The 24,592-nt window shown below is 38.0% G+C and overlaps 1 protein-coding gene across 1 annotated transcript in view; it reads left to right on the top strand.

Annotated features, from left to right (window-relative positions):
- UNC5C (unc-5 netrin receptor C) overlaps nucleotides 1-24,592 on the top strand; it is a 387,317-nt gene that overhangs the window by 249,273 nt on the left and 113,452 nt on the right. The window contains exon 3 of the mRNA XM_060147584.1: nucleotides 10,540-10,683. Coding sequence (XP_060003567.1) covers nucleotides 10,540-10,683 — 144 coding nt within the window. The remainder of the gene's footprint in view (nucleotides 1-10,539; nucleotides 10,684-24,592) is intronic.

The raw sequence follows: 24,592 nt of genomic DNA, 5'->3' as shown, positions 1-24,592 counted from the left end.
ACAAGTCCCACTTCCTTGCTGTGCAGCTTGGCCAAGTGATTACTTCTAGCCCATGGGCTATGAGTGAGCTATGTTGAACTTCAGAGACAACCAAGCCTTTTAAGAGCAGGTGTGAGCTCTCTGTGCTCTCTTCTCCTTGCTTGGAGACCCTGGTAGCCATAGTTGAGAAGATGTAGGTTGAAGAAGGATGTAGCCTGAAAATAGCTGCCCTGAAGACTTCTGTGATGGAAACATAGACTTTAATTTTGTAAAGCTCTGAAATGAAGGGCACTGTGTAGTACACAGCATGGCATAAACTATTTTAGCTTCTGAAATCACGTTAGGCCAGTTAGTATCGTATTAAGGGCTTACTCTGCTAAGAGTTTTACATGTATCACCTCATTTAATCCTTAAAATAACCCATTGAGTTAGGAATTTTAATTCCTATTTTCTTGTTGAGGAAAGTGCTATTTAGTGAGGTAGAGGAATTTTCCCAAGGTCATACATCTAGTCATTTGAGGAACTAGAATTTGAACCAAGTCCTTCTCCAAAGATCATACTCTCAATTAAGTTAATTGCCAAGGATGAATTAAACATAAGGTTTTACTGGCAAATAATGTAGCAGTATTGTCTTCTGGAATTCTACCTAAAGCCTTATGTTTATCGAAAACTAAGTATATGTAACTTAGAATCAGCAGAAGGTCAAAGAGACATTCTCTGCATTTAAAAAAAGGAAAAACAGTTTAAGTGCATTATACTCATTTGCATTATTTTATTAAGTCATCTTTCCCTTTGGAATAATAAAAGAAAAATTTGAGGCAGGGATCTCAGAATATATAAAAATATTTTGGAAATATCAGAACAAATAGTTATTTCTCAGTCTCTATAAAGTTCAAATTGAAAATTGTTTCAGCAGGAGTTCAGTACATACTCCTGGCTTGAAAATAGGAACTGCTAATATTTTTCATCTCTACTTAGAATTTCACAAGTTAAATTTTTTCCTTCTTGTAAATTGAGTCATTCTCGCATACTGGAATTCTTTTTTAAAAGGATAAGAAAAAAGGATCTTCTCACTGACACTTGATCTGTTTTCACTCCGCTATTACTGGAGGCCCAACAATTTTGGAGGCTCTAAAAAGCATTACAATAACTCCACTTTTTGTTCCCTGTTCTTAGTGCGAATAGCAAACATGTTCAAAATTTAAATCAGAGCTGTGTTTGATTATGTCTTTCTGGCTAGGATAGGAGGTACAATTGCCATCATGACTGAAAGTTCCTTTCCTCTAAAGTCTAAGGGAACACAATCACATATCTTTTAAATAAGTATATCATAGTGTCCTGGGGGAAATATTCTTTCATTAATTCAACAAATATTTATTGTATGCCTACAATATGTACCAGGTATTATTTTAGGCCACAGCAACATCAGGTAACACACAAAAATTTCTACCCTGATGGAACTCGCATCCTAGTTGGAAAGTGAAGAAAGACTCTAGAAAACGTGATTGTGTTTATCAATTTTAAATCTTCTCTAAACGATGGAAATTTGCTTATTCTGCCCCAAATTAGTCAGAACTACCCTAGTTAGTTATTTCTATTCAGTTGCTTTGTGTCCCTGCCTCACCTGGGAACTGGGATAGGGATGTAAGAAACTCCTAATGGGTGAGCTGTGCAAGCTTCTTCGTTACTGAAATCAGTGGACTCTTCACTCATCCCATCAGGGTAGCTTTACTCTATCTGTGCTTTAATATAGTAGGGACCTAGGGGGTGAGTAAAGTCCTGGGTGATTTGGCTGAAGGACAGGAAACTTAAAGGCAAATCACTAGAACTTATTCCTGCTGTTCGGATTTCATTTCTAAATATCATAGCCACATCTGCATTGCCCTGGACAGTTCACATCCCCACCCAGACTGAACTCTCCCAACTCTGTTGAAAATTTCCCAAACCAGCCATGTCTTTCTCATCTGGGTATGTGACTAATACAATTTCCAGTCAGGGTGTTCTTCCCCCCCTTCCCCTCCCTTAAAACTATGTTAGTACCTCCAATGGTAATTTTGTTAACAGAATATAGTTTTATTCTCAATTACTATTTTATAGGATATTTAAAAGGAATTTTATAGATTTCAAGATCTTTTGTAGGTGCTATTCCATTTCTTTCCTCACAAACCAATGGAACGAACAAATTCTTAACTTTATTTTACAAGTTGGGAAACCAGGGCTTGATGGATTTAAGACTTTCCAGAAGTCAGATAGTATATACAAAGCAGGAATTTATTCTCTTATCTAAATAAATCACTGGGTTGCTGTGTATTAGACAAGTATTTGTCTAGTCCCTCAGTTGTCATAATAATTGTCTGGATGATTTGAATTTTTTTTAAATGAGCATTTATAGTTTGACTTAAAAATTTTTTTTAAAGAATATGAAATGTATTGCTTTTAAGATAAACCAGTAGCTGTCCCCAATATCCTACATATGAACTGTTGTAAGTGGCAGTCACTCCAGAGGTGATGGCTCTTAATGCTTGTTTCTAAATCATTTGGGATAAGAAAAAACTAAAAGCCTGACAGTATGAGTAATTAGTATTCTGAATATATGTACCTGATTTTTATCATCAGACTCTTTTCAGAGGGTCACCAAGAATATTGCTCTTAACACTTATGATTAATGACTTGTTGTAAGATCATTGATCTGAAAAGAAATTTATAATGATAATTAAAATTAAAATTGGTAAAATTCAATTTAAGTAAATCAGATTAGTTTTGCTTACTAGTAAAGTCATATTAATCTTCCTAAAGGATATGTCATTTTTAAAATTGTCATTTCACCACTGTACAATTTTCACAGGCTCCCTTCTCCACAATACAGTCTTCTGTAACTTGCATACAAGGCTCTCCAGGAATCTCTCTTCTAATTCCATGGTCTTATTTCTTTACTTAATTCATGTAAACTACTCTGCACAGTGGTCACCATGCTTTTTCATCTCTGCCCTTTGGCTTCTTGCTGTTCTCTTCTCCTCAAGTGTCTTTGATTCCTCTTTAAAATTTTAAACCCAAACCATGCTTCAGCTTAAAACTCAAATATTCCATTCCCCAGGTTTCCCGTGATCTCTCCTTCTAAAGCAATTTCACTATAGCTTTCTTTATGGGGTTTTCAGAATTTTCCAAACAATGGATTACTTTTATTCAATAGATCAACATCTGGTGAGTGCTAAACAAAACCTCATTGAAAGCCATGATGAAATGGGTTCTGTGTTTATGTTGACTGTAGGGTTCTATGGTTTAATAAATTTGGGGGGAATGGTGGCAGTCCGAATTAAACCTACTTCTTTATGTCAGAACTTCTGACCAATGTCTTCAGTATACTAATGGGCACTGAGTTTCTAAGAGAAAGTTGTATTAAGCAGAAATCCCCAAACTTATTTGAGCAAAACCCACTTTTTTAAGACACAGTTTAAGGAATATTGGTGTAGTGAAAGGAATAGGAACAGTGGATTCAGACAAATGTGGATCTAAATCCTGATTTCAGTAGTTATTAGCTGTGTGAACAATTGTTTAAATTCTGACCTCCACGCCTTACCTGTATTAGAGGTGTAACAATATTAATCCCAAGGATTATTATGCAGATTAACTGAGACCCATGGTAGATGTTCAATAAATACTGGTTCCCTTTACTGTTCTGAGTTACAATTAAATTTACCTGTAGCTTGGATTTAACACTACTTTGTATTATAGCTATAACAAACAAATCACTCATTCATTTAACTTACATTAACTAGACAAATATTTGTGCCAATTACTATACTGATGGATATACAGTGCACATGACAGAGCCCCTTTACTCAGTAAGCTACTATTTTTATCTCTAGTATCAGACAGTAAACTTCTGCAAAAGGGATCCATAAGCATTTCATCTCTATGCCCACCTTGGAAACTACTATGCCTGAAACAGTTGCTCAAGAGCAAGCCCCATAATAGAATGTAACCCATAGGAGGACAGAATCCTTATCTATCTTCTTTACCACTGTGTCCTCAGCACGTAGAAGAGTGCGTGGCATATAGTAGAGTCTCAGCAAATACCTATTGAATGAATGACTGGACAAAAGTAATAGTAAGGTCTATAATTCATAAGTCCACAGTTCACTAATCTACAATAACGTGTTATTATTCCCCACCCTTATTGACAGGAATCTTTTTTTAAAATTTTGTTAAAATTACTTCTATTGAAATTACTGACAAATTACATGAAATAGGGACAGAAAGGAATGCATGTAGTTAGATTTAAATAATGATTAAGAATTATACTTTTAAAGAAAAATGTTGGAATATACATTCAAATATATATAATGTTTGATGTTTTAGGAAAACTATTTAGATGAGTAATATGTTTGCTTTCTCAGTGGAATGTGCTTTGTGTCCTTCCAAACTGAACACATTACCATCATCATATTTTCACAGAATAGCTTCTTTATATTCTAAAGAACATTGACATATGAGAAGAGATTAATTACAGAAAGCATTTTAGTTCCCATTTTGGTCTCAGAAAGGCTTCTTGGAACAGAGATTCAATAGGTTTTTCATCACCAAAGTCAAGAATTGGAATTACATGATGGGCCAAAGCTGGTAAGATTAATTTCTGTCAACTCATTCATACAACTCTATAAGTAAGAGAAAATACTTCGTATACCCACCACTCCAATTATCCTTCATACTTACAGCCCTAGGTTTGATGGGGTTAGAAAGTCAAATCAGAAGTAGGGGGCTTCCCTGATGGCGCAGTGGATGAGAGTCCGCCTGCCGATGCAGGGGATACGGGTTCGTGCCCCGGTCTGGGAAGACCCCACATGCCGCAGAGCGGCTGGCCCATGAGCCATGGCCGCTGAGCCTGCGTGTCCGGAGCCTGTGCTCCGCAACGGGAGAGGCCACAACAGTGAGAGGCCTGCGTACCACAAAAGGAAAAAAAATAAATAAATAAAAAGTAGGAGCACTGGTTCTCCTGTAACATCTAAAACCTGACACTCCTAAAAAGAAAAGGGAAAAACAGTGTTAGCATTGTCAGGGTAAGTATCATTTGTCATTCTATTTTAATATAATCTTGCAATTAAATTTTCAAGTTTCCGGGGGAAGACTGCATTTATCTATGGTTGTCATATAGCTTTCTAGAAGCACTAGATGTCTTCCCACTCCAGATACATAATCCAATGAATAATTTTTTCTCAGCTCTAGACAAAACAAAAATAAAACAAAACACAAATCCCCATTGGACACAGAATGCCAAACCAGAACCAAGTGACTAGAAACTATCACATAAAAGGTAATCAAGTCAATGGCCTAGGTATGAAATGCTTCCAAGCAAATCTCTTGAACCACTCAGTCCCAGCCATGTTATTCCTTGACTTTTAGGTAAATTCATCTTGATCACAAAGATAGTAAACGTAACTTTAACAGAATTATACTCATAATAAATCAAATACACTGGTAAGTTGCAATTCCCAATTACACAAAATAATTTTAGTTAATTAGATGGACTGTTTATATATTAAATATTATATTAAAATTTCAAGGAAAACATTTCAGAGAGAAGTTGGTAAATTATGCGTTTACAGTGTCTTCTTTTCCTGATGTACTTTAAAGATTGTCAAATGACTTCATGTGGCATAAAACAATGTCTTAATTATAAAGTTCTACCTTTTGAGTTTTCATATTTTGATTATCTTAGTAAGAGTTATAAGTTGCTAAAATAACTATCAGTTTATTTATGGTATGACATCCTTTTAAACAATGATAGCATTTTGTGTGGTTAAATTTATATTAAGACATCTTGAGCTGATATGTTTCATATTTTAGATATTAGTGAAAACTAATAGGGTCAAGCTCTGGAAAAAAGCATGAAAGAGAGACCACACTAATTCAATAAAATGTAATATATTCCAGAACATCCTTCCCTGCAGCTTTGTGCATTTCCCACCAATCTGTGTACTAACTTTGAATATACTGTAATGAGATTTGGTAGAGTCACCTCTGCAGCTCTTCTCCCGATAGAGAGAGTGCTGGAAGAAATAGAATTGCCAGGTCTGCACAACATGGTGTCTCAAAACTTCCCTTTGCGTATGAAAGATAAAGTAATTGGGAGGAATGAGAAATGCAACTCAGGTGCACATAATGCTTAAGTCTAACATGAGGTGAGGATGCTTGTTAGTGAAACATACATGGGGTATAAGAAGATGCAGACTTGATGAGCATATTTAAAAAATATTTAAGATAATGCATGATTTTTGAGTATCACCTAATAAACACGATAAATGAATAGCACAAGGCTGGATGTGATATTTTATACATCTTTACATTTCTGGAGCAACATAATTTTTGACATTAGTGGACTTTTAATATTTGTTGACAGCACTGCAGATTACATTTCTGGGGGAATTTGGATATTGTTTTAAATAATTATGCAACAAGATTAATCATGGATTTTTGATCACATTATAATAATCTCTAGAAAAACATTATTTGTGGTGCTTGACTTATGAAGTTAAATTTATGCTAAAGATAAGGAATAAATGCCAATTACCAGATTTTATTGCTAAATTTATGTATAGCCTCACAAAGATCCAATCAGAAGGTGGCATTTGCATCTGAATTTCTAAAATCATGTGCAACTCCCTATTAACAAGTTCGTGCTCATTATGAAACTTTTCGTAAAGTATGCTAATTACTTTGCTGCACTCTGTCTCCCAAATCACAACGATTCCTATTATAAAAGCAAATCACTGCAAACTTCAAACAGCATGCATCCTTGAGATGCCGCTATTAAAGGAAGAACAGTGATGGGAAATCTTTGACGTTGTGAGACAGGATGGAAAATACACATTTGTATTTGAGTAAATCCTGTAGACCGAAGCATTTCCCCCCACCCTTAAATAACCTGAAACCAATTTCAAGTTCCCAAATGCTCTTCAAAGGAACCTGCTTGGAAGTAATGCTGATGGCATTTCAAATTTCAAGGCAGGTTGCTTTTTCCATCTCAAGACTTCAAGCAGATTGGAAATTGCACTTTCAAAGAAAAAGGATATTACCTACTTTTAGCCAAACCACTAGCCTCTGGTTTGATGAACAAAATGTCATAGGTAACGAACTTACCTATGGTAATGAAAAGATGATATGTGACCGAGTAACTCAGAGTCTGAATAATGCAGCTAAGTCTAGAGAATTCTAAAATGTAAGTGTTTAGATAACTTCATGCTCCAGTTTTTTCTTGTTCTGGTGTTGTTGACCACACGTTGGAGTGTAAACTTTGGGCATGTGGCAGGTCCAGTGTACAGAGCTGTAATTAATCCATCTCCTCCTGGATGGGGCATCTGTGAAGCTGAAGACAAAAATCGGTGTGTGCTTGACTCCTGTGCCCATGGGGAGCCTGGGCCACACAATTCAGAACATTCATATGATGAATAATCCCTGTAGCAGGCGGGTCTGTGACTTCTTAAAAGGATTTAGATGTGTGCTCAGTAGAAACATCCATGAGCCTCTTAGGGCAAAAGGATACAGTGGCCCTCATGAAGTTCTCCTAGCATTTAATTAGGTTTCCTGTAATTGCTTTAAGTAAAAGGGGGCGGGGCGGTGGGGGGGCGGGTGGGGAATGAAACCTGAAGTTATCATCTTGGGACACAAAATATTTGTATGCGGTTTTACTATCCTGAGCCCGTTTGTTGCTGCTCTACATTTTGGAAAGAACCATTATAGTTCTAAGGAAATACTGCAGGTTTATCCGCCCTTTGGTGACTGCAGCAACCTTTAGAGGAAGAGTTTCGTTTCCAGTAACTGACTTTCTGCATGAACAGAGAAGGTATAAACAAGTAAAACAGACAAAAGTATTAAACACCAGAGAGTGGAGTAAAAAGAAAGGAGGCAGGAGAGGAGGGAAGGCTCTGCCCCATCTTTGCACAGATTTCTAGATATCAGAAAAATGAGAACAATTACAATGAGACAGGAAAATGAAAGGCCCAAGCAAGGACCAGGAAAAAGGAAGGAAATTAGTGTTATTTGTTAATAAGTTGGTTTTTTACTGTGGAGACTTGTTTTATTGGCTAAATTAATAGAGTAATCTTTTCATAGAAGGGTGGGAGATTGGGATATGCCAGTTACTTGAAAATTCTTTTTAAACTGATCACTCTATAAGCATAAAAACGTTACTAATTTCCAAAATGTTAAAATAATACTTAATAAACTTTTGTAAATAGAGTCGCCCCATCAGGATTTTGCCATGCCTTGGGCTTCTCAAACCCACTTTCCTGGGCTTCATTCCAGTTCAGGGACTCACAAGTGGACCTAAGGACTTAGTTGTTTCTGTGACTCAACTCCCAGCAGCTTGTGACAGGAAGAATTGTTTATCCTCCAGTGGGTCGGCACCTACTATCGTTGGGTGGTTGTTAATTTCCCTGAGTGCTTTTACCCGTATGAACATGTCCTAGATTTTAGGGTAAGTACTGGAATACCCCTTTTTAGGCTCTCCAGATGACACCTCTTTCATGTTACTTATACCAAGAAGTCATGATCAAACATTTTAAAATATCATAACTTTTAGGAACTAGTTAAACTTTATATCTTGTACATATCATTATACCATATATATCGTATATATATTTATATATGTATATTTTTAAATTCTCATCTGATTATGTCATCTTCTTGCTTAAAACACTTGGTTCTCAGAAAGAAATCCCAGATCCTAAATATGGTGTACAACAGTGGTTCTCAAACTGTAGCATGCATCAGAATTCTTGGAGGGCTTGTTAAAATATTGCTGGGCCGAACTCTCAATTTTTCTTGTTCACGGAGTCTGGAGTGGGGCCCAGGAATTTGCATTTTCAACAAGTTCCCAAGTGATGTTGATAAAGCTGTTTTGTGGGCCATACTTGGAGAACTGCGGGTTTACAAGAATGTATATAAAGTGGTCCCTTTCTTGTCTCTAGTTTCATCTCATGCTAGTATTCTCTGTGTCCAGTGCTCAGTTGTCTTCTCCTGGGTTCTCAGTCTGCTCCTTCCCTTTCCTACTTCTTCCCATGCACCCTGTCCATCACCCCATAGGATTTAATCAACCTAAATCATGTTGGAGCCTTTTATGTATCCTCCTCCCCAAAATAAAAGTTCATTGAGGGCAATGACTATTTTACTCATCAGAGTTTCACAAGTACCTAGTGCAATATGTTCTACATAATTGATGCTCAGTAGATATTTGGTGAATGAATGAATGAATGAACAGTACAGAGTAATACATTTAACTTTTCTTACTGTGCTCATACTTGACCCAGAGCAAATTCTCCTACTCCCTAAATGGTGCCCCTGCCAGTTCTCTCAGTAGACACTCCATGCTGGAAGTATGTGCAAGAGAACTGGCAGTTGCCCACATATATTGTTCAGATAATCCTTCTTGCTCGTGCAAAGAGGCATACTGCAGGATGAATACCCCTAAAATGATAATCCCAGATTCTTAGTTCAATTTTTGTTATTTTAGGATTACATAATACTGTGAAATAAATTCCAATTATTTGAGCATTTTAACTAGAAGCCACTTTATTTTTAACAGGATTTTGGTTACATTGTTAGTATAGAGAAACACTTGGGCTTTCAAAATATTACTCATGAAAACCTTAAAAGTCATACATTCTTTGGATAGAACAGCAGAGGTTTGTTAACTAAGGCTAGTATTTCTTTTAAGAAAAACAATGTGCCTTAATAATAAACAAAACTGGGCTTCCCTGGTGGTTCAGTGGTTGAGAGTCCGCCTGCCGATGCAGGGGACACGGGTTCGTGCCCCAGTCCAGGAAGATCCCACATGCCACGGAGCGGCTGGGCCCATGAGCCATGACTGCTGAGCCTGCGCGTCTGGAGCCTGTGCTCCGTAGCGGGAGAGGCCACAACAGTGAGAGGCCCGCGTACCGCGTACCGCAAAAAAAAAAAAATAATAATAATAAACAAAGCTGTTTAAAATGACTTAGTTTTAAAAAACCACCACATATTTATAAAGGACTAGGTCATATAATAAAAACTGATACACATATTTGTGCATATAAATATATATATATTGACGATTTATATACTTATGATTATAGTTTTTTGGTCATTCTCTCTCATTTCATGTAAAGAATTAGGTAGACTTAGTTATTGTAAAGCTATGTACAGCATATGGGTATCTTACCCACAACCTGTATAATTAAGATAGAATCCTTAGAAGATGTTAAATTCAAGTTACTGTTTCAATACACAGAGGAAGATACCTTGGTGGAGGGTGAATGTTATGCTGTAACGGGAAAGGTGTAATTCTGTGGAGTGATAGACCAAGTCCACTTTCATTATCTGGTGAATCCAGAGACTTGAAATAGCAAATAAGAGAATGAAAAAAGTGTGGACAAGTAACTGGATCGAGAGGAAAATCAGAGGAGATAAGAGGTAATATCTAGGACGTTGGTCTATGGCATCAAGAAGGATCACTGGAAGAAAAATATATGTATGGTGTTTTGTTAATACAAGTCTTCTCCTGACTTAAATCTTCCTTTGCCTTGGCAGGTCTCATTGTCCGGGAAGTAAGCATTGAGATTTCACGCCAGCAAGTGGAAGAACTCTTCGGGCCTGAAGATTACTGGTGCCAGTGTGTAGCCTGGAGCTCGGCGGGTACCACCAAGAGCCGGAAGGCCTACGTGCGCATTGCATGTGAGTCACAGTGCAGGGGCACCGTGGATCCCAGAAACTGATGGAAAATGGGAAAATTTAGACCATAAGTGCTCTAGTGTCAAAGAACCCTGGTTAAAAATTGCTCCCAGATTTCTGAATTTGAGCTACACTTTCCCTTTAAGTCACCAGAATATCATTTTATTTTGTTTCAAGCACTGAGTAATTTTCCTTTATGGGTGTGAAAGAATTCGTGCTACTTTCAAAAGATTGAATTTTCTTTTTTAATCTGGTAGTAATTAGGCTATGGGAAAACCAACTGTATTCCTTTAATGAGTTTATTCTGCCAGTCTGTTAGGACAGTGTTGACTAGTTTTGCTCTTAGAAATAGAAATTACCCAGACAGTTTCTCTGTTTATTTTAGAACTGTTCTAGTGCATCAGAATACACCACTATTTTCCAAACTGTGCTAATTTCTAGAGTATTTGTGTTGAAGGAGAGGTTAAAAGGTGCCTCACACACAAAAAGAGTGTTCCATAATCAATAAACGTGGGGAATACCTTTTTTTTGGACAAAGTTAAAGAGGTTTCTTCATTGCAAAACTTTCCAGATTCCTTAATATGCTAACGTGCATATTATCCCCAAGGAGGAGATGTAGTCTGCAGCTCTTTCTGCAGACCCTTTTCTCAACAAGTACTATTCACACCTTGAGCGGCATGAATGCTGCTTTAATCTGTCTTTAGGTTCCATACTGAGAAATTTTCTCAAGTATGAGACCACTGAAACCCATGTAAATTTTATTACCTGAATTCCTTTGCATGTCTGTATTTTACTAAATTTCAATTTGCATTGATGTCAATTGTCACTTACCTGTAATATGTCACTAAGTCCCAACAATTTTGGCTCTGATGCTTCCCCCAATTCTGTTCTCACCTCTTCCTTCCCTTCTGCTTGATCTAGATCCCAACCGTTGCAAACACTTCCCGGTTAGTCTCCGTGACTCGAGTCTTTTCCCTTTTCTAATCCTTCCTCCATATTACCACAAATGCAAGATTTCAGAAGATTCCTAAAACTCAGGTCTCATCTCAGCTCCCTCCATCTCTGCTAAATTTTTATAGTGGCTCGTGAGATAAAGTCAAAATTTCTAACAATGGTATATATCACTGTATTAGTTTGCTAGGGCTGCCATAACAAAATTCCACCGACTGGTGGCTTAAACAACAGAAATTTATTTTCTCACAGTTCTGGAAGCTAGAAGTCCAAGATCAAGGTGCTGGAAGTATTGGCTTCTTCTGAGGCCTCTCTCCTTGGCTTGTACATGGTCATCTTCTCCATGTCTTCATACTGTCTTCCTTCTGTAACTGTCCACATCCAAATCTCTCTTCTCATACGGATGCCAGTCATATTGTTTAAGGCTACCAGTATGGCCTTAATGGCCTCGTTTTAACTTAATCACCTCTTTAAAGGCCATATCTCCAAATAAAGTCACATTCTGAGGTACTAAGGGCTAGGATTTCAACATGTGAATTTTGGCGGGGAGTACACATTTCAGCCCATAACAACCATATTTCATTGTTTACATAAGGTAACCTAAATTTCCAGCTCTGACCACAAAGAATGTCTCCAATCGAGTCACACTAGATTAGAAATACTTCCATTTCTATACTTTCCAGCTATTGTTCATACTGAAAGTTTTCACCTTTCTCTTACTTCCTTTCATTATTTGTAAAAACTTATTTATTCAATGAATATTTAGTAAGCATTTACTCTGTTCTTGGGACAATTGTAGGTATTGGGTATGGAGCCAAAATCAAAACATATAACGATCCCTGCCCTCAGGAGGCTTATGTCTGGTGAGCAAGGGCACACTCTATATGAAATAAATAATCAGAGACAGAGCAGATGTTAAGTGCTATGAAGAAAGATAAGTCGGAAAAGGGGGTATGTTGTGCTGGGGAGGGTGGTCAGGGAAGGCCTCCAGAAGAAGTTGACAGTTGAAGAAGCCTGAAAGAAGGGAGAGAGGAAGTCAGGCAGAGGGGACAGCAAGTGGCATAAGTACAGATGCCCTGAGGCAGGAATGTGCTGGCGGGTACCAAGAAGATCGAATTAGCCAGAGTGGCTGGAAGAGAGTGAGCAAAAGTAGACCCCTGGGTGAGCTGAGAAAGGTATGGACAGGAGGGCAGTGTGGAGATGGCCTAGGCCCTCTGGGTGTAACATCTGTGGTCCACAGTATGAAATGAGAACTTTGGAATGTTTTCAGCAGAGGAATTCATGACACGACTTCCATTTTAGCAGAACACCTGACTGCTGTGTTGAGAATAGACCATGAGAAGCAAGAGTAGAAGCAGGGAGACCAGTTACGAGGCTGTGGATGTGGGAGATGTTAGGATACATAGATTAGAAGATGTGGAGCAGTGAGACCTGGATTCTAGATATATTTAAAGGCAGAGGTAGTAGCTTTTTTTGAGAGGTTAGATGTGGGATGTGAGAGAAAGAAAGGAGAGAATGATTCGAAAGGCCTTAGCCTGTTGAAGGATTTCTTTCAGTTGTCCTTAGTGAAGTCATTCCTGCCTCATCAGTTTCCAGAATGATAGGTGTTCCTTTCTCAAACCTTTCAGAGCAGTTCATCCATCCTCTTAATACAGGGTTGTCTCCTTTGAATTATATTCAATTGTCGTAATGTCTGTGTTTCATGCCAGTGAGTGCTCTGAGATCAGTTTTGCTTAATTCAGGTTTGCTTAACTGTATATCTTCAGTGCTTAGCACAATGCCTAGAACATCAAAGATGTTTAATAAATTTTGTTGAATTAAAACCATTAAAAAGGGCTTCCCTGGTGGCTCAGTGATTGAGAGCCCACCTGCCAATGCAGGGGACGTAGGTTCGAGCCCTGGTCCGGGAAGATCCCACATGCTGCAGAGCAGCTGGATACGTGTGCCACAGCTGCTGAGCCTGCGCTCTGGAGTCTGTGAGCCACAACTACTGAGCCCACGTGCCACAACTACAGAAGCCCATGTGCCTAGAACCCGTGCTCTGCAACAAGGGAAGCCACCGCAATGAGAGGCCCGCGCACCACAACGAAGAGTGGCCCGCGCTGCTGCAACTAGAGAAAGCCCACGAGCAGCAATGAAGACCCAGTGCAGCCAAAAATAAATAAATAAAATAAATTTATTTTAAAAAACCACAAAAAACATTATAAAGACTTGCTCTATATTAATCATTCCTCTCTGAGCATGTCTAAAGGGATTTTTCTCTTTGTCTTATGTGGATTCTCCATGAAATAGACTCTGAGATGGAGACACGCACGCGGGCAATGTATTAGTGAGGGCTCTCCGGAAAGACGTCTGTGGAGGAATAGAAATGGGCAGAGGGAGAAATTGAACTGCCGTACAGGTACAACAAACGATGACCCCATAGGGACCTCCGGAACTAGGACGGCCCTTCAGAGTTGTCCCACCTTGAGGCACAGGAGGTGAGCAGACCGTTCTCCCCAACATTGACTAGTCAATGGATGTGGGCCCATCCTTTTCTCCTCACTGTCACCAACTTGTATGACCTAGGTCAAGTCAGCTCTTCTCAACTGAGGGCAAGTCCAGGAGGGAGAGGCTGGGAACCTTCACCTGCAACACTCCCAACAGGTAGGATCAGTCCTGAAAACGTATGTAATCCACTACAATTGTCTACCACGAATCTTGAAGATTTTATGTTATTAATTTTATTTTGTGTTTTATGTTATGAAAGTATCTTGAACATACTTTCAAACATTTTAAAAAGAAACAAAAAACATACTGTTTTGGTCAGATAATTAAATGAATTCAAAATTAGCTTCTAGTTATAATCAAAAGAGGCACAATGATATAAAACTATATCTTGCATTACTATGTGGTCATTAATATCAAGTATAATGAATATTTAAAATTGCCAATCTACACTCTATACTAAATTGGCTTGCCTAAAAGCTGAAGTTTAAGGGCTTCATAGTTACAAATGATGACTCTTGTGTGGTGCCAATTTTATATATGTATACATAAACAATATATAGTATTTAATAAAATAGCATATATAATATTATCTTTATATAACCCTATTCACCACATTAAAAATTAAAAACATATAAGAACCTCATCTTCCTTTGCAACATATTACATAAACTTTGCTATTTACTTCACAGTTTTTATACGTAGTTTGACATTTTCAAATAAGACAAACTTTTCTTCTAGTAAGACATTAATTTGCCCATAGTACGTTTTCGTCTTCATGTATTAAGACTGAAGAGAAGTTTGCTTGTACTTCCATAAGTAACTGAACTTATATGTGTGTGGCCAAGGAATAACATCCAATATATAAAGATTTACTCACATAGATTTACATCATGATGAAAAAAAAGTTAAATTTCAAATTCTCTCTGTCAGGACTGATCCCTACCAAGTGAGTCCTTGCTAACGTTGCAGGAAGGTTGCAGATTTTCTGTTTTGCTCTGTTTCAAGTGAGCTGTGGTGCTTTGCCCAGTAATATCTGACCGATGGCTGTCACATCAACTGCAATTAAAGTTTAAATTTTTCTCAGGTAAAGGTAACCATGACACTAAAGTTAAATAAGTGCAATTACCTCTCACCTAATTCGATCTATACTCATTATGTGTTCTGTGGAGGGGCCCATAGTTCTTTCATGAAAAAGCTCTATTTTCAGAAGTTTATAAAGCAGAAATGAATATTAGCTGTTCACTCATTTATTTTTTCTTATATTTTATACATTCAAACTACATAAAATACAAAAATAAGTTTGTGAGACAATCTGGGCAGAGGGAAAACGGGAAACGGGAAAAAGTTAGGATTCGGCCAGGTATGAGCTGAGAACAGGATATGCCTGCTCTAGAACCGAACACATCTAGCAGAGGGCGGTGTCAGGTGTCCGTAGTGGGTGCTGCAGCTTCCACTGCAGAGAGAGGAGTTCCTTCTGAGGGGACTCAAGTGGACACTCTGATGACTGTCCAAAGTAGAACCCTTATGGTGATGCAGCCGCCCGTTTCATTGGGTTGTTTCTTCCAATGTCCCTTGTTATAGGCCAATGGGAGAATTCTGAGTGTTAAGGTAGGAAAACGTAATTCAGGCAAAATGTCAGCAAACACTGTCTTTCTTCAGGAAATGTCTTGGCTGCTGTTTCTGCTGCTGGTTGTGATCGTTGATGATGTTGTTCATGGTTGCTTTTGTCAGGGGATGGTGGGTATAATGTGAAAAGAGTAGCAGGCTGGAGTAGTTAGAGCACACATTTGGGGCCAGGTTAGAGCACACATTTGGGGCCAGGTATTCACACCCTGGTTCCATCACTTACTAGTGTGACCTTCGTCAAGCGACTTAACCCCTCTGAGACTTAGTTCCATCAACCATGAAATGAAAATGATAGGGTTATTTTAAGACTAAACTAGAATAAACTTGTAAAGCCTATGGCATAGTGCCACACACAAAGCAAATGCTCAGTGTATGATAATAATGTTCATAACCACAGAGATAATGAGTCATACAACTTTATTTGTGCATTTTGAAACTTATCAATGCTAAGTTAACTTTAAAAACTAAAACGTTTTTCCTTCTTTCACCACTTCCTGTACCAGGCCTGGGCTGTCAGTCCTAGAGGTTGAAGTTCTCTGCCGATTCAAGTATAATTAGACTGTAATTTTGTCCCTAAGCCTGAGGCCAGAGGAGCCCTGTATACGGTCACCCTTCTCCTCAATTCAGTAGTTACAATGGATTTATGTGCACGGACAATCCGTCTTCCTGGGAATGTCAGGATAGTTCCTGAGGAGTTTCTCGTTCTTATGTGTGCAAAATCCACTGACTACAGATTGGAATAGGATGGTTTCTGGGAGGAATTAAGGAGGATCAGAGTGGCCCTCTCTGCCCTCCTCTCATAGCTCACTCATCCTTTTCCCTGAGATCGGAGCCACCTTGTGAGCCATGTGTAGGTTTGGACCAAGCCATGTTTACATCTTTGAGTCTGTAGTGTCTAGCATGCTGTCCAGAACAACAGTGTACGAGGAAATACAATGCCAGCCACACGTTATTTCAACTTTTCTAGGAGCCACTCTTTAAAAAGTAAAAAGAGGGCTTCCCTGGTGGCACAGTAGTTGAGAGTCCACCTGCCGATTGCAGGGGACATGGGTTCGTGCCCTGGTCCGGGAGGATCCCACGTGCCGCGGAGCGGCTGGGCCCGTGAGCCATGGCCGCTGAGCCTGCGCGTCCGGAGCCTGTGCTCTGCAACGGGAGAGGCCACAGCAGTGAGAAGCCCGCGTACCGCAAAAAAAAAAAAAAAAAAAAAAAAAGTAAAAAGTAAAAAGAAAGAAGCAGAATTAAACTATCATTTCAATAAAATAATCAATGTAATATTCTTTTTTCATATTAATCTTTACGATCTGGTGAGATCTACAGTACTTCTCAGTTGAGACTAGCCACGTGTCAACTGCTCCATAGCCACGTGTGGCTCATATTGGAGAGATGGGCTATAGAATAATAATAATAGATACACTGTTTCAATCACTTTTTCACCTCACATAGTTACCGTGTGTGTGTGTGTGTGTGTGTGTGTGTGTGTGTGTGTGTGTGTGTGTGGTGAAAACACTTAGCCTCTACTCTCTTAGCAAATTTTAACTATGCAATACAGTATGATTAACTATAATAACCACGCTGCACAAAAATATCCCCAGAACTTATTCATCTTGTACCTGAAAGTTGGTACCCTTTGACCAACACTTACATGAATTAGCTCATTCAGTACTTGCAACAATTCTGTGTGACAGGTGTTATTATCCTCATTTTACGAATGAGGAAATGTAGGACAAAGGGAGATTAAAAAGCTGCCTGAGTTCAAAGCTCATATGTGGAGAAGTAGGTCAGACCAGCAAAGGAGTCCATGCTTTTAACCAACACACTGGATACAAATAAGAGAGGAGGTGACCATGATTTTGTGTCTGGTGGCAGTTCACAAAAATATCTTATTTTCCACATGTGTCATGATATAGGCTCACTATTATTTACCATGCAGAAGTGAAAGAAGGCTTTGGGTTCCTGCCTCTCTCCTGTTGCTTGGTCTGCTCCAACTATACCAGTTTGTTTTTAGAATGTTTAATACACTCATTCCAGATACAGGCTATTTGCAATAACGCTTCCCTCCCACCTGGAACATTCTTCCCCAACTCCACCAGTGGCTCACCTCCTTCAGATTTCATTCAGATTTCTGCTGAGATGTCAGCTCTTCAGACGGATTAACCCTGACCAATTTACCTAACACCCACTGTCGCCAACTCTGTCACTCTTCTTACCCCAAGCCTGCTTTATTTTTCTTGAGAGCATTTCTCTTCATCATTATTCATGATCTTTTAGGCTGACTAGCTCCACCACTGGAATATAAGCTTCACTAGAGTAGGCACTTTATTTTCTTCATCATTATATCCCCAGTGCCTAAAAACAGTGCCTTGGATGTGGCTGGTACTAAATAACTGAAGACGTAAGTCAATGGAATGAAACTGAATTAAATTGTAAGCATATGATAAGGCAAAGTGACGCTGCTATTTCATGCCAATGATTTGTTGTTTCAGTAAAAATGTTTTATCACCCAAGGAATTTGAGGACATCAGATAGACTGAACTGATTGCCCCTGTGCTCCCCCTACTTCAAATTCCCATTACACTTTTGTCTTATTTATTTTCTCCATAGCACTTATCAACTTCGAACCTACTATATACTTATTTATTATGTTCATGACTAGTGGTCTATTTCCGCCAGCCCCTTAGAAAGTAAGATCCACGTGGGCAAAAATTTTTGTTTGGTTTGTTCCTCATGAATTCAGAATGCCTACAGTGATGCCTGACACTGTGTAGGAACTCAATAAATATCTTAAAGGAATGGATGAACTAATATTTCTATAGTAGGGGTAGTAGTATCTCCAGTTAAATATATACGTGATCTTGTCGATTATTGTGTTAGTTTATATATACAGAGGTCATTATTTGTGGCCTTGTATGTTACTTTTCCTACCTGCCTACTCTACTTGACATAATCAAAATTAAAAGTACAGTTTAACCAAATAATGCAGGTGTTCTGCATTAACCAGGTGTTCTGCAAGACTTAGGTTATACCATGAGAGGATCTGGCAGCCTAACACCAATGTCTTGGTAGAGCTCAGCAAGCTTGCCACCACACCAGAATAAATGGCCCGTTTACCAACGTGCACTTCTGAGCTGTGGTTTGATCCCCTGTATGACCATTTAAGTCCCCAGTAAACCCACTGTCAGTTACAGGGGCCAGTTTTTGAATTAGATGAGATTAATTGCACAATTTAGACACTTTTAGATAATGAGACAAAATTTTTAACAATAAATGTCTCCTTGTTTCATATAAATCTCAACCGTTATGTTAATTAGTCCATCATGTGGTTCCTATTTCAAAATTAGAAACCATAGCACATACCTGATTGCATCAGTCTGTATTTTTCCAAACTTATTTGCTTTTGTGTTTAGACAGAAGTTCTCAAGATTCATGGAGGCCCCACAAATCCATAGGCATTTATAGCTCATATTTGTTCTGAGAGGTAGACATCTAATTGATAAAATACTGTCTCATAAGTTATAGTTTGGGAAAAATCATCCATCTATGTGCTATAGGAAGGGCTGGGAACCCACTGGACTAAAATATGTCATTAAAGTAATGTTTTATGCTGTATGAAATGGGAAATTTATGGCTAAACTACTTTTTTGCAAAAAAGCTTGTCTGCAATCATTGTGTTCTTTTTCTGTACTCTGAGAAAAGAGCCTTAACTTTTTGATATATCGGGTTCTCATCCATAAAGTTGGCATGTTTCTTATTATTTACCCCTAAGACATACCTTAAAAAATATTGTGATGACATATGATCATTTTTTTCTGAAAATAAAGATGCAGTGTGAATAGAAGAGTAGCTTATATGGGTTTTTTTTTTTCTTCCTCTTCTCTGTAATGGATGTCTTTGGAGTTCTAGCTGTAAAATATTTATTTTTTTAAAAACCCTTTAGCAAAACTATCTGAATACAATATATTTGTCCTATAAATGCCCCAAAGCCAAGAAATAAAGAAGAATGGCTGAAATTGTACTTCCCTTTGCAGGGACTTTGCTTATTCAGGATTTCTGTTTAAATGACCCGGTGCAGTAAGGGATAGCCATGCCTTGACAAAACTAAAGACATTGCCAGATAATCTTTCTGCTGATTTGCTCAAATTATTCTAACCTCTGTCCCTGCCCATAACTATGATATTATGAAAGTGTTTGTGGTAAATTCATAAGATTGGTCAAAAACATTAGTTTTTTAAAACGTAAAAAGAGGTTGCAAAACAATAATAGGAACAAAATAAAAATCTTTCATCTTCATTCTTTTGTCTTTAAATAACGCTGTGTCCTAGTAACCAACATTTATGGCATGCTTACTGTATGCCTAATTCTATAAGCCCCTGTGCATGTTAACTTTTGTGATGCCTCCAACAATCCTTTGGGTAGGATCTGTTATTATCCTTATTTTGCAAATAACGAAACAGAAGCATGGAAACGAAATACTAGATAACTTACCCTAGTCACTTGTTTAGGAAATGGTAAATCTGAGTTTTAAACTTTCCTTTTTACAGTCCAATTCATTGTACAGGTTTGCAGAAATGTGATAGTTCACTTTGCAATCTAACCATAGAGGAAACTTCATGTTTTTGTTGGTTGGTTCGTGGGTTTTTGTTTTGTTTTGTTTTATCTTTTACAGTATTTGAGAAGAAAAAGCAAGTGAAAAAGAAAACTCCTTCCAACATTTTTTATATACTGTGTCCCTTCCTTTTAAAAACCACATTAGGAGTTGCTGAATATAACTTTTTTTTTCATGATTTTTTTTTTTTAATTCCAGCAAAGATACTCTATTCCTGGAAAAGAAAACCGTGGCAAACTTTTTAGGGTTCTATAGCATTGTCGGGACTTTCACTTTTAATAAATGCTCAAAGCTCAGAAGTCTAATCCAGTTTTCCCAAAGTATGCTATACTGGTTGCTTCATGCCAGTTATTTCCTGTTAACAGCCAGATTTGGTGATTTAAGCATAAGTTATACTCTACTGTGACAACATAATTATCCCCTTTTATCATTATTGGAAGAAAGGCACATTTTTTCCCTCTAAGAACACAAGTATTGTTACTATATGTGACCATAGAATTATTTTATTTGCTAGAGGAACACTTTGAAAGTACAGTAAAACAGAATTTTAAAAACTAAAAAATGTTTTTACTACCTCTGTTCATTGAGCATGAAAAGAATTGATTACTAGTTTCTGTCAAATATGGGGTCTGTGGCCCACCAAACCTGAATTCCTATATGGCAGCATAGAGCTGAGTAGCAAGTAAAAAGTTAAGTGAATTGGTTTTGTATCCATGTCTCTATTAAAATTTGGAAAACCTAAGACAGCCCAGGTTGGTGCTATGTTTTAAGAAAAAAATAATTCTTGTGCCTAACTTTCTTTAAGTTACCTGCCTGTCCCCTAGACACATATGAAATTTCAGTGTCTGTGTTAGACAATGTCAGCCGCCAACCTGCACAAAAGTAAGTACTGACACTGGGGAAACACCAACAGGGACTCACTGTCTTAAGAGCCACAGTGTAGAAGCAGGTCTTCTTGGTTCTCACGGCCTCCCAGGCCTCTCTCTCCCTCTGCCTACAGAGTCTAGCACAGTGCCACGCATATCATGGGTGTTCGGTAAATAATCCATCAATCAATCGGTAGTTCTCAGATTTTAGTGCTGTGTGTAAAACACACTTGGGGGCAAATAAAAACTGTGGATTCCTGGAGCCAAGTCTTATTATGAAATCTGCATTTTTTCAAGCACAGCATGGTAATCCCTAAGTTTTTCTTTGTGACACATCACTTTCAATCATTAGTCTCCCACGCTCGTAATTAATTTGTCTCACTTGTTTATGATTATTTTGACTAACAATGATAATGCCTAATGTTTGTATAGCATACTAAAATTCACTAATACTGGGGGAGAAATGGTGTGGGGATTACTATCTTTTGAGTACATATTATATGTAAGGCATGATGCTAGAGTTTTATAGGTGCCTCTTCCTATAAAACCCCGTAAAATAGTTACTATTATCATACCCATTTCTTAGCTGAAGGAACTAAAGTAAGAAGAGGTTAAGCAGTGTGCTCAAGGTCACACAGCTAGTCAAGGGGTAAAGTCAGAACCGGAACCCACGTTTGTCCTTCCTGAAGATCTTGCTCTTGGCTGCAATGTTATCTTACTTTGCAGGAGCTTTCAGACCTCTTTCACAGTGACCTATAATAAAAAATATGTTTATATCATGATCTACTAGATAAACGTATACCCATCTCTTCATACATACAAATACACAGAGGTGTGTGTGTGTATGTACATATAAACATACATGATAATACTATGTATGATCACTTGACATTTTCTATTTATTCCATTTCCTATTTTTAATGCTGGTTTTTAATCCCCTAAATTGAATTCATAATCCTCTAAGGGGTCATGACACACAGTTTGAAAAACTCAACAATAAACCTTAAATTCCATAAGAATAGTAAGGAATATTAGATCCTATAGTTTATAGACCAAATGGCCCAAGTGTGTAAGAGAATGACATGTTGAAATTTACTCAGATGAGTAATCATCTTTCATGCCAGAACTCTCTAATAGTAATAGAAACAGTCGTAATGATTTATTACATGTGTTTTGTGCTTCATAATCTTCCGAAACCTTTTCAGTTTCAATAACTCTTCTAATATTCACAAAACTCTATGAGATCTAATATTCACAAAACCCGATCAGATCTAAAACAAAAAGCACCCAACCTTAATAAGGTAATACTATGTCATTTATATCTTATTACTCAATGGAATTTAAAGACTTTAATTTCCATTAGAATAATCTATTGAAGTATACCCATCGGCGAACCCTTAACTTCATAATATCAGTTTATCACATTGTCAAGATTTTGTCTTTTAAAAAATATTTTATTCTAATAAATCTTTCTGCATAATGAAGTAGCATTGCTAAGGGAATAAACATTTTTAACAAATGTAAGTTATTTTTTTTTTAACTTGGAGTGAGAACCTGTTTATTTTCTTTTTCAAAGACAATAGTATCAGCAGCCTACCTGCTTAGACACCATAGGGAGATCTTTTGCTGGTAGTTTCTCCTGATTTCCTTCCCGAATCAGCAGGGCTCACAGGGGCTTGGTAGTATGACCTGTTATAGTCAAAGCTCCCACCTGTCCAGCCTCGACTTTCCCATTGTAGGCCACTTTCACCCTTTTCAGATGGTGTCAGGCAAAGATGCTCGAGGGAGGTCACTGTGGAGGAGACTTGATTTGGGGCCCCTTTCGTAGATATGCCCTTTGGTGTGACAGGCTTTCTTGCGTGCTATTTTGGGTAGGCATTTCCTTCCCATCTCTCCATGGAGAGAGAAAATTAGTTTTGTCAAAGTAATTCTCAATGCATTCATAATCATCAAAGCTTTAATATTCATCTGCTTTTGTGATGTATATTATATTGCTCCCTTGGATTTGTACAAAGAATTTTCTGATATTTTTAATGTGGAATCTTCTGGAACCCATCCATCATCCCATTTTTCTAACTCTTACCCATACCTGTATATTGAAGTGTACAAAAGTTGCATGAAGATTGTCGTAGAGGAAAATATATAAGCTGTTCTTTTCAAAGATACATCATCTCCTAGATTATTGAAAAATAATTTCTTCTATTATTTCTCTTTGATAATTGGTATAAATCCTTAAAGATCTTATCTTATTTCACAAAGGATAGGCTGTTTTCCCCTAAAATGCATATTTAAAATGTTAGTCTACTCAGGCATAGGCCCTTATGACAAAAGAGACCTTCAAAAGCATCCCGTCATTTACTTTCATTTTACAAATGAGGAAGGTGAGGCCACAGAGTCTTCAAGCTCCCAGGTAGCCTTCTTTTCTGCCTACCACATTGTCAAAAAGCAGAGTCCATGTTTGTAGAATGCCATGAAATTAGTGGGTTTCACATCATAAATAATTTGTAACCACAGTATTATTATTGTGCAAAAAAATTCATTGAGAGCATCAAAATTCTACCATAAAAAATGAGATGCCGGGCTTCCCTGGTGGCGCAGTGGTTGAGAGTCTGCCCGCCTGCCAATGCAGGGGACGCGGGTTCATGCCCCGGTCCGGGAGGATCCCACGTGCCGTGGAGCGGCTGGGCCCGAGGGCCATGGTTGCTGAGCCTGTGCGTCCGGGGCCTGTGCTCCGCGGTGGGAGAGGCCACAGCGGTGAGAGGCCCGCGTACTGCCAAAAAAAAAAAAAAAAAAGAAAAAAAGAAATGAGATGCCGTGTACACCCACACATGTGTGTGTTCTAAAAGGCTTTCTTTGATTACTGTGTAAATGGTAAATAGAAGTCCATATAGTTTCAGGTCTGATTCTACATCTGCTAATTGGATTTCTCTGTATGGATTTAGTAAGCCAATATTCATGTTCTTAAGTAAACATGTCTCTGAATGCATGCATATGACAAAGCTGATTTTTCTTTTAATTGATGGAGTCAATGACTAAATCAGAGGTAAGCCAAGTTTACTTTGCAAAAGTAATCTAGGTTATAATGAAAGGACTTTATACTTATTTTAGTAGCAGCCTTAGAACTAATGGAAAGAAAACAGAAATGTAGAATCCTAAAGGTCTTCCAAGGGCAAAAAATTCATCTTTTTCCTGACAGGAATGCCCACATTATTCTAAAACATTCTGTTTTACATCTAATTCCTAGCTGACAAGTGTCCATTTTTCATGCTTATCCATTCGTCACCCTCGTGTTCTCTCTGCCTGCAAGTCATCCAGCCTGCCTTCTATCACATCTCTCCAAATGATAAAGGATATGCTTAAAATGCTACTCACCCCC

This window comes from Lagenorhynchus albirostris, chromosome 4, assembly GCF_949774975.1.
Source record: "Lagenorhynchus albirostris chromosome 4, mLagAlb1.1, whole genome shotgun sequence".
NCBI classification, from domain to species: domain Eukaryota; kingdom Metazoa; phylum Chordata; class Mammalia; order Artiodactyla; family Delphinidae; genus Lagenorhynchus; species Lagenorhynchus albirostris.
The sequence above is the reverse complement of the archived record's forward strand: the minus strand, read 5'-3'. Positions and strand labels throughout refer to the sequence as shown.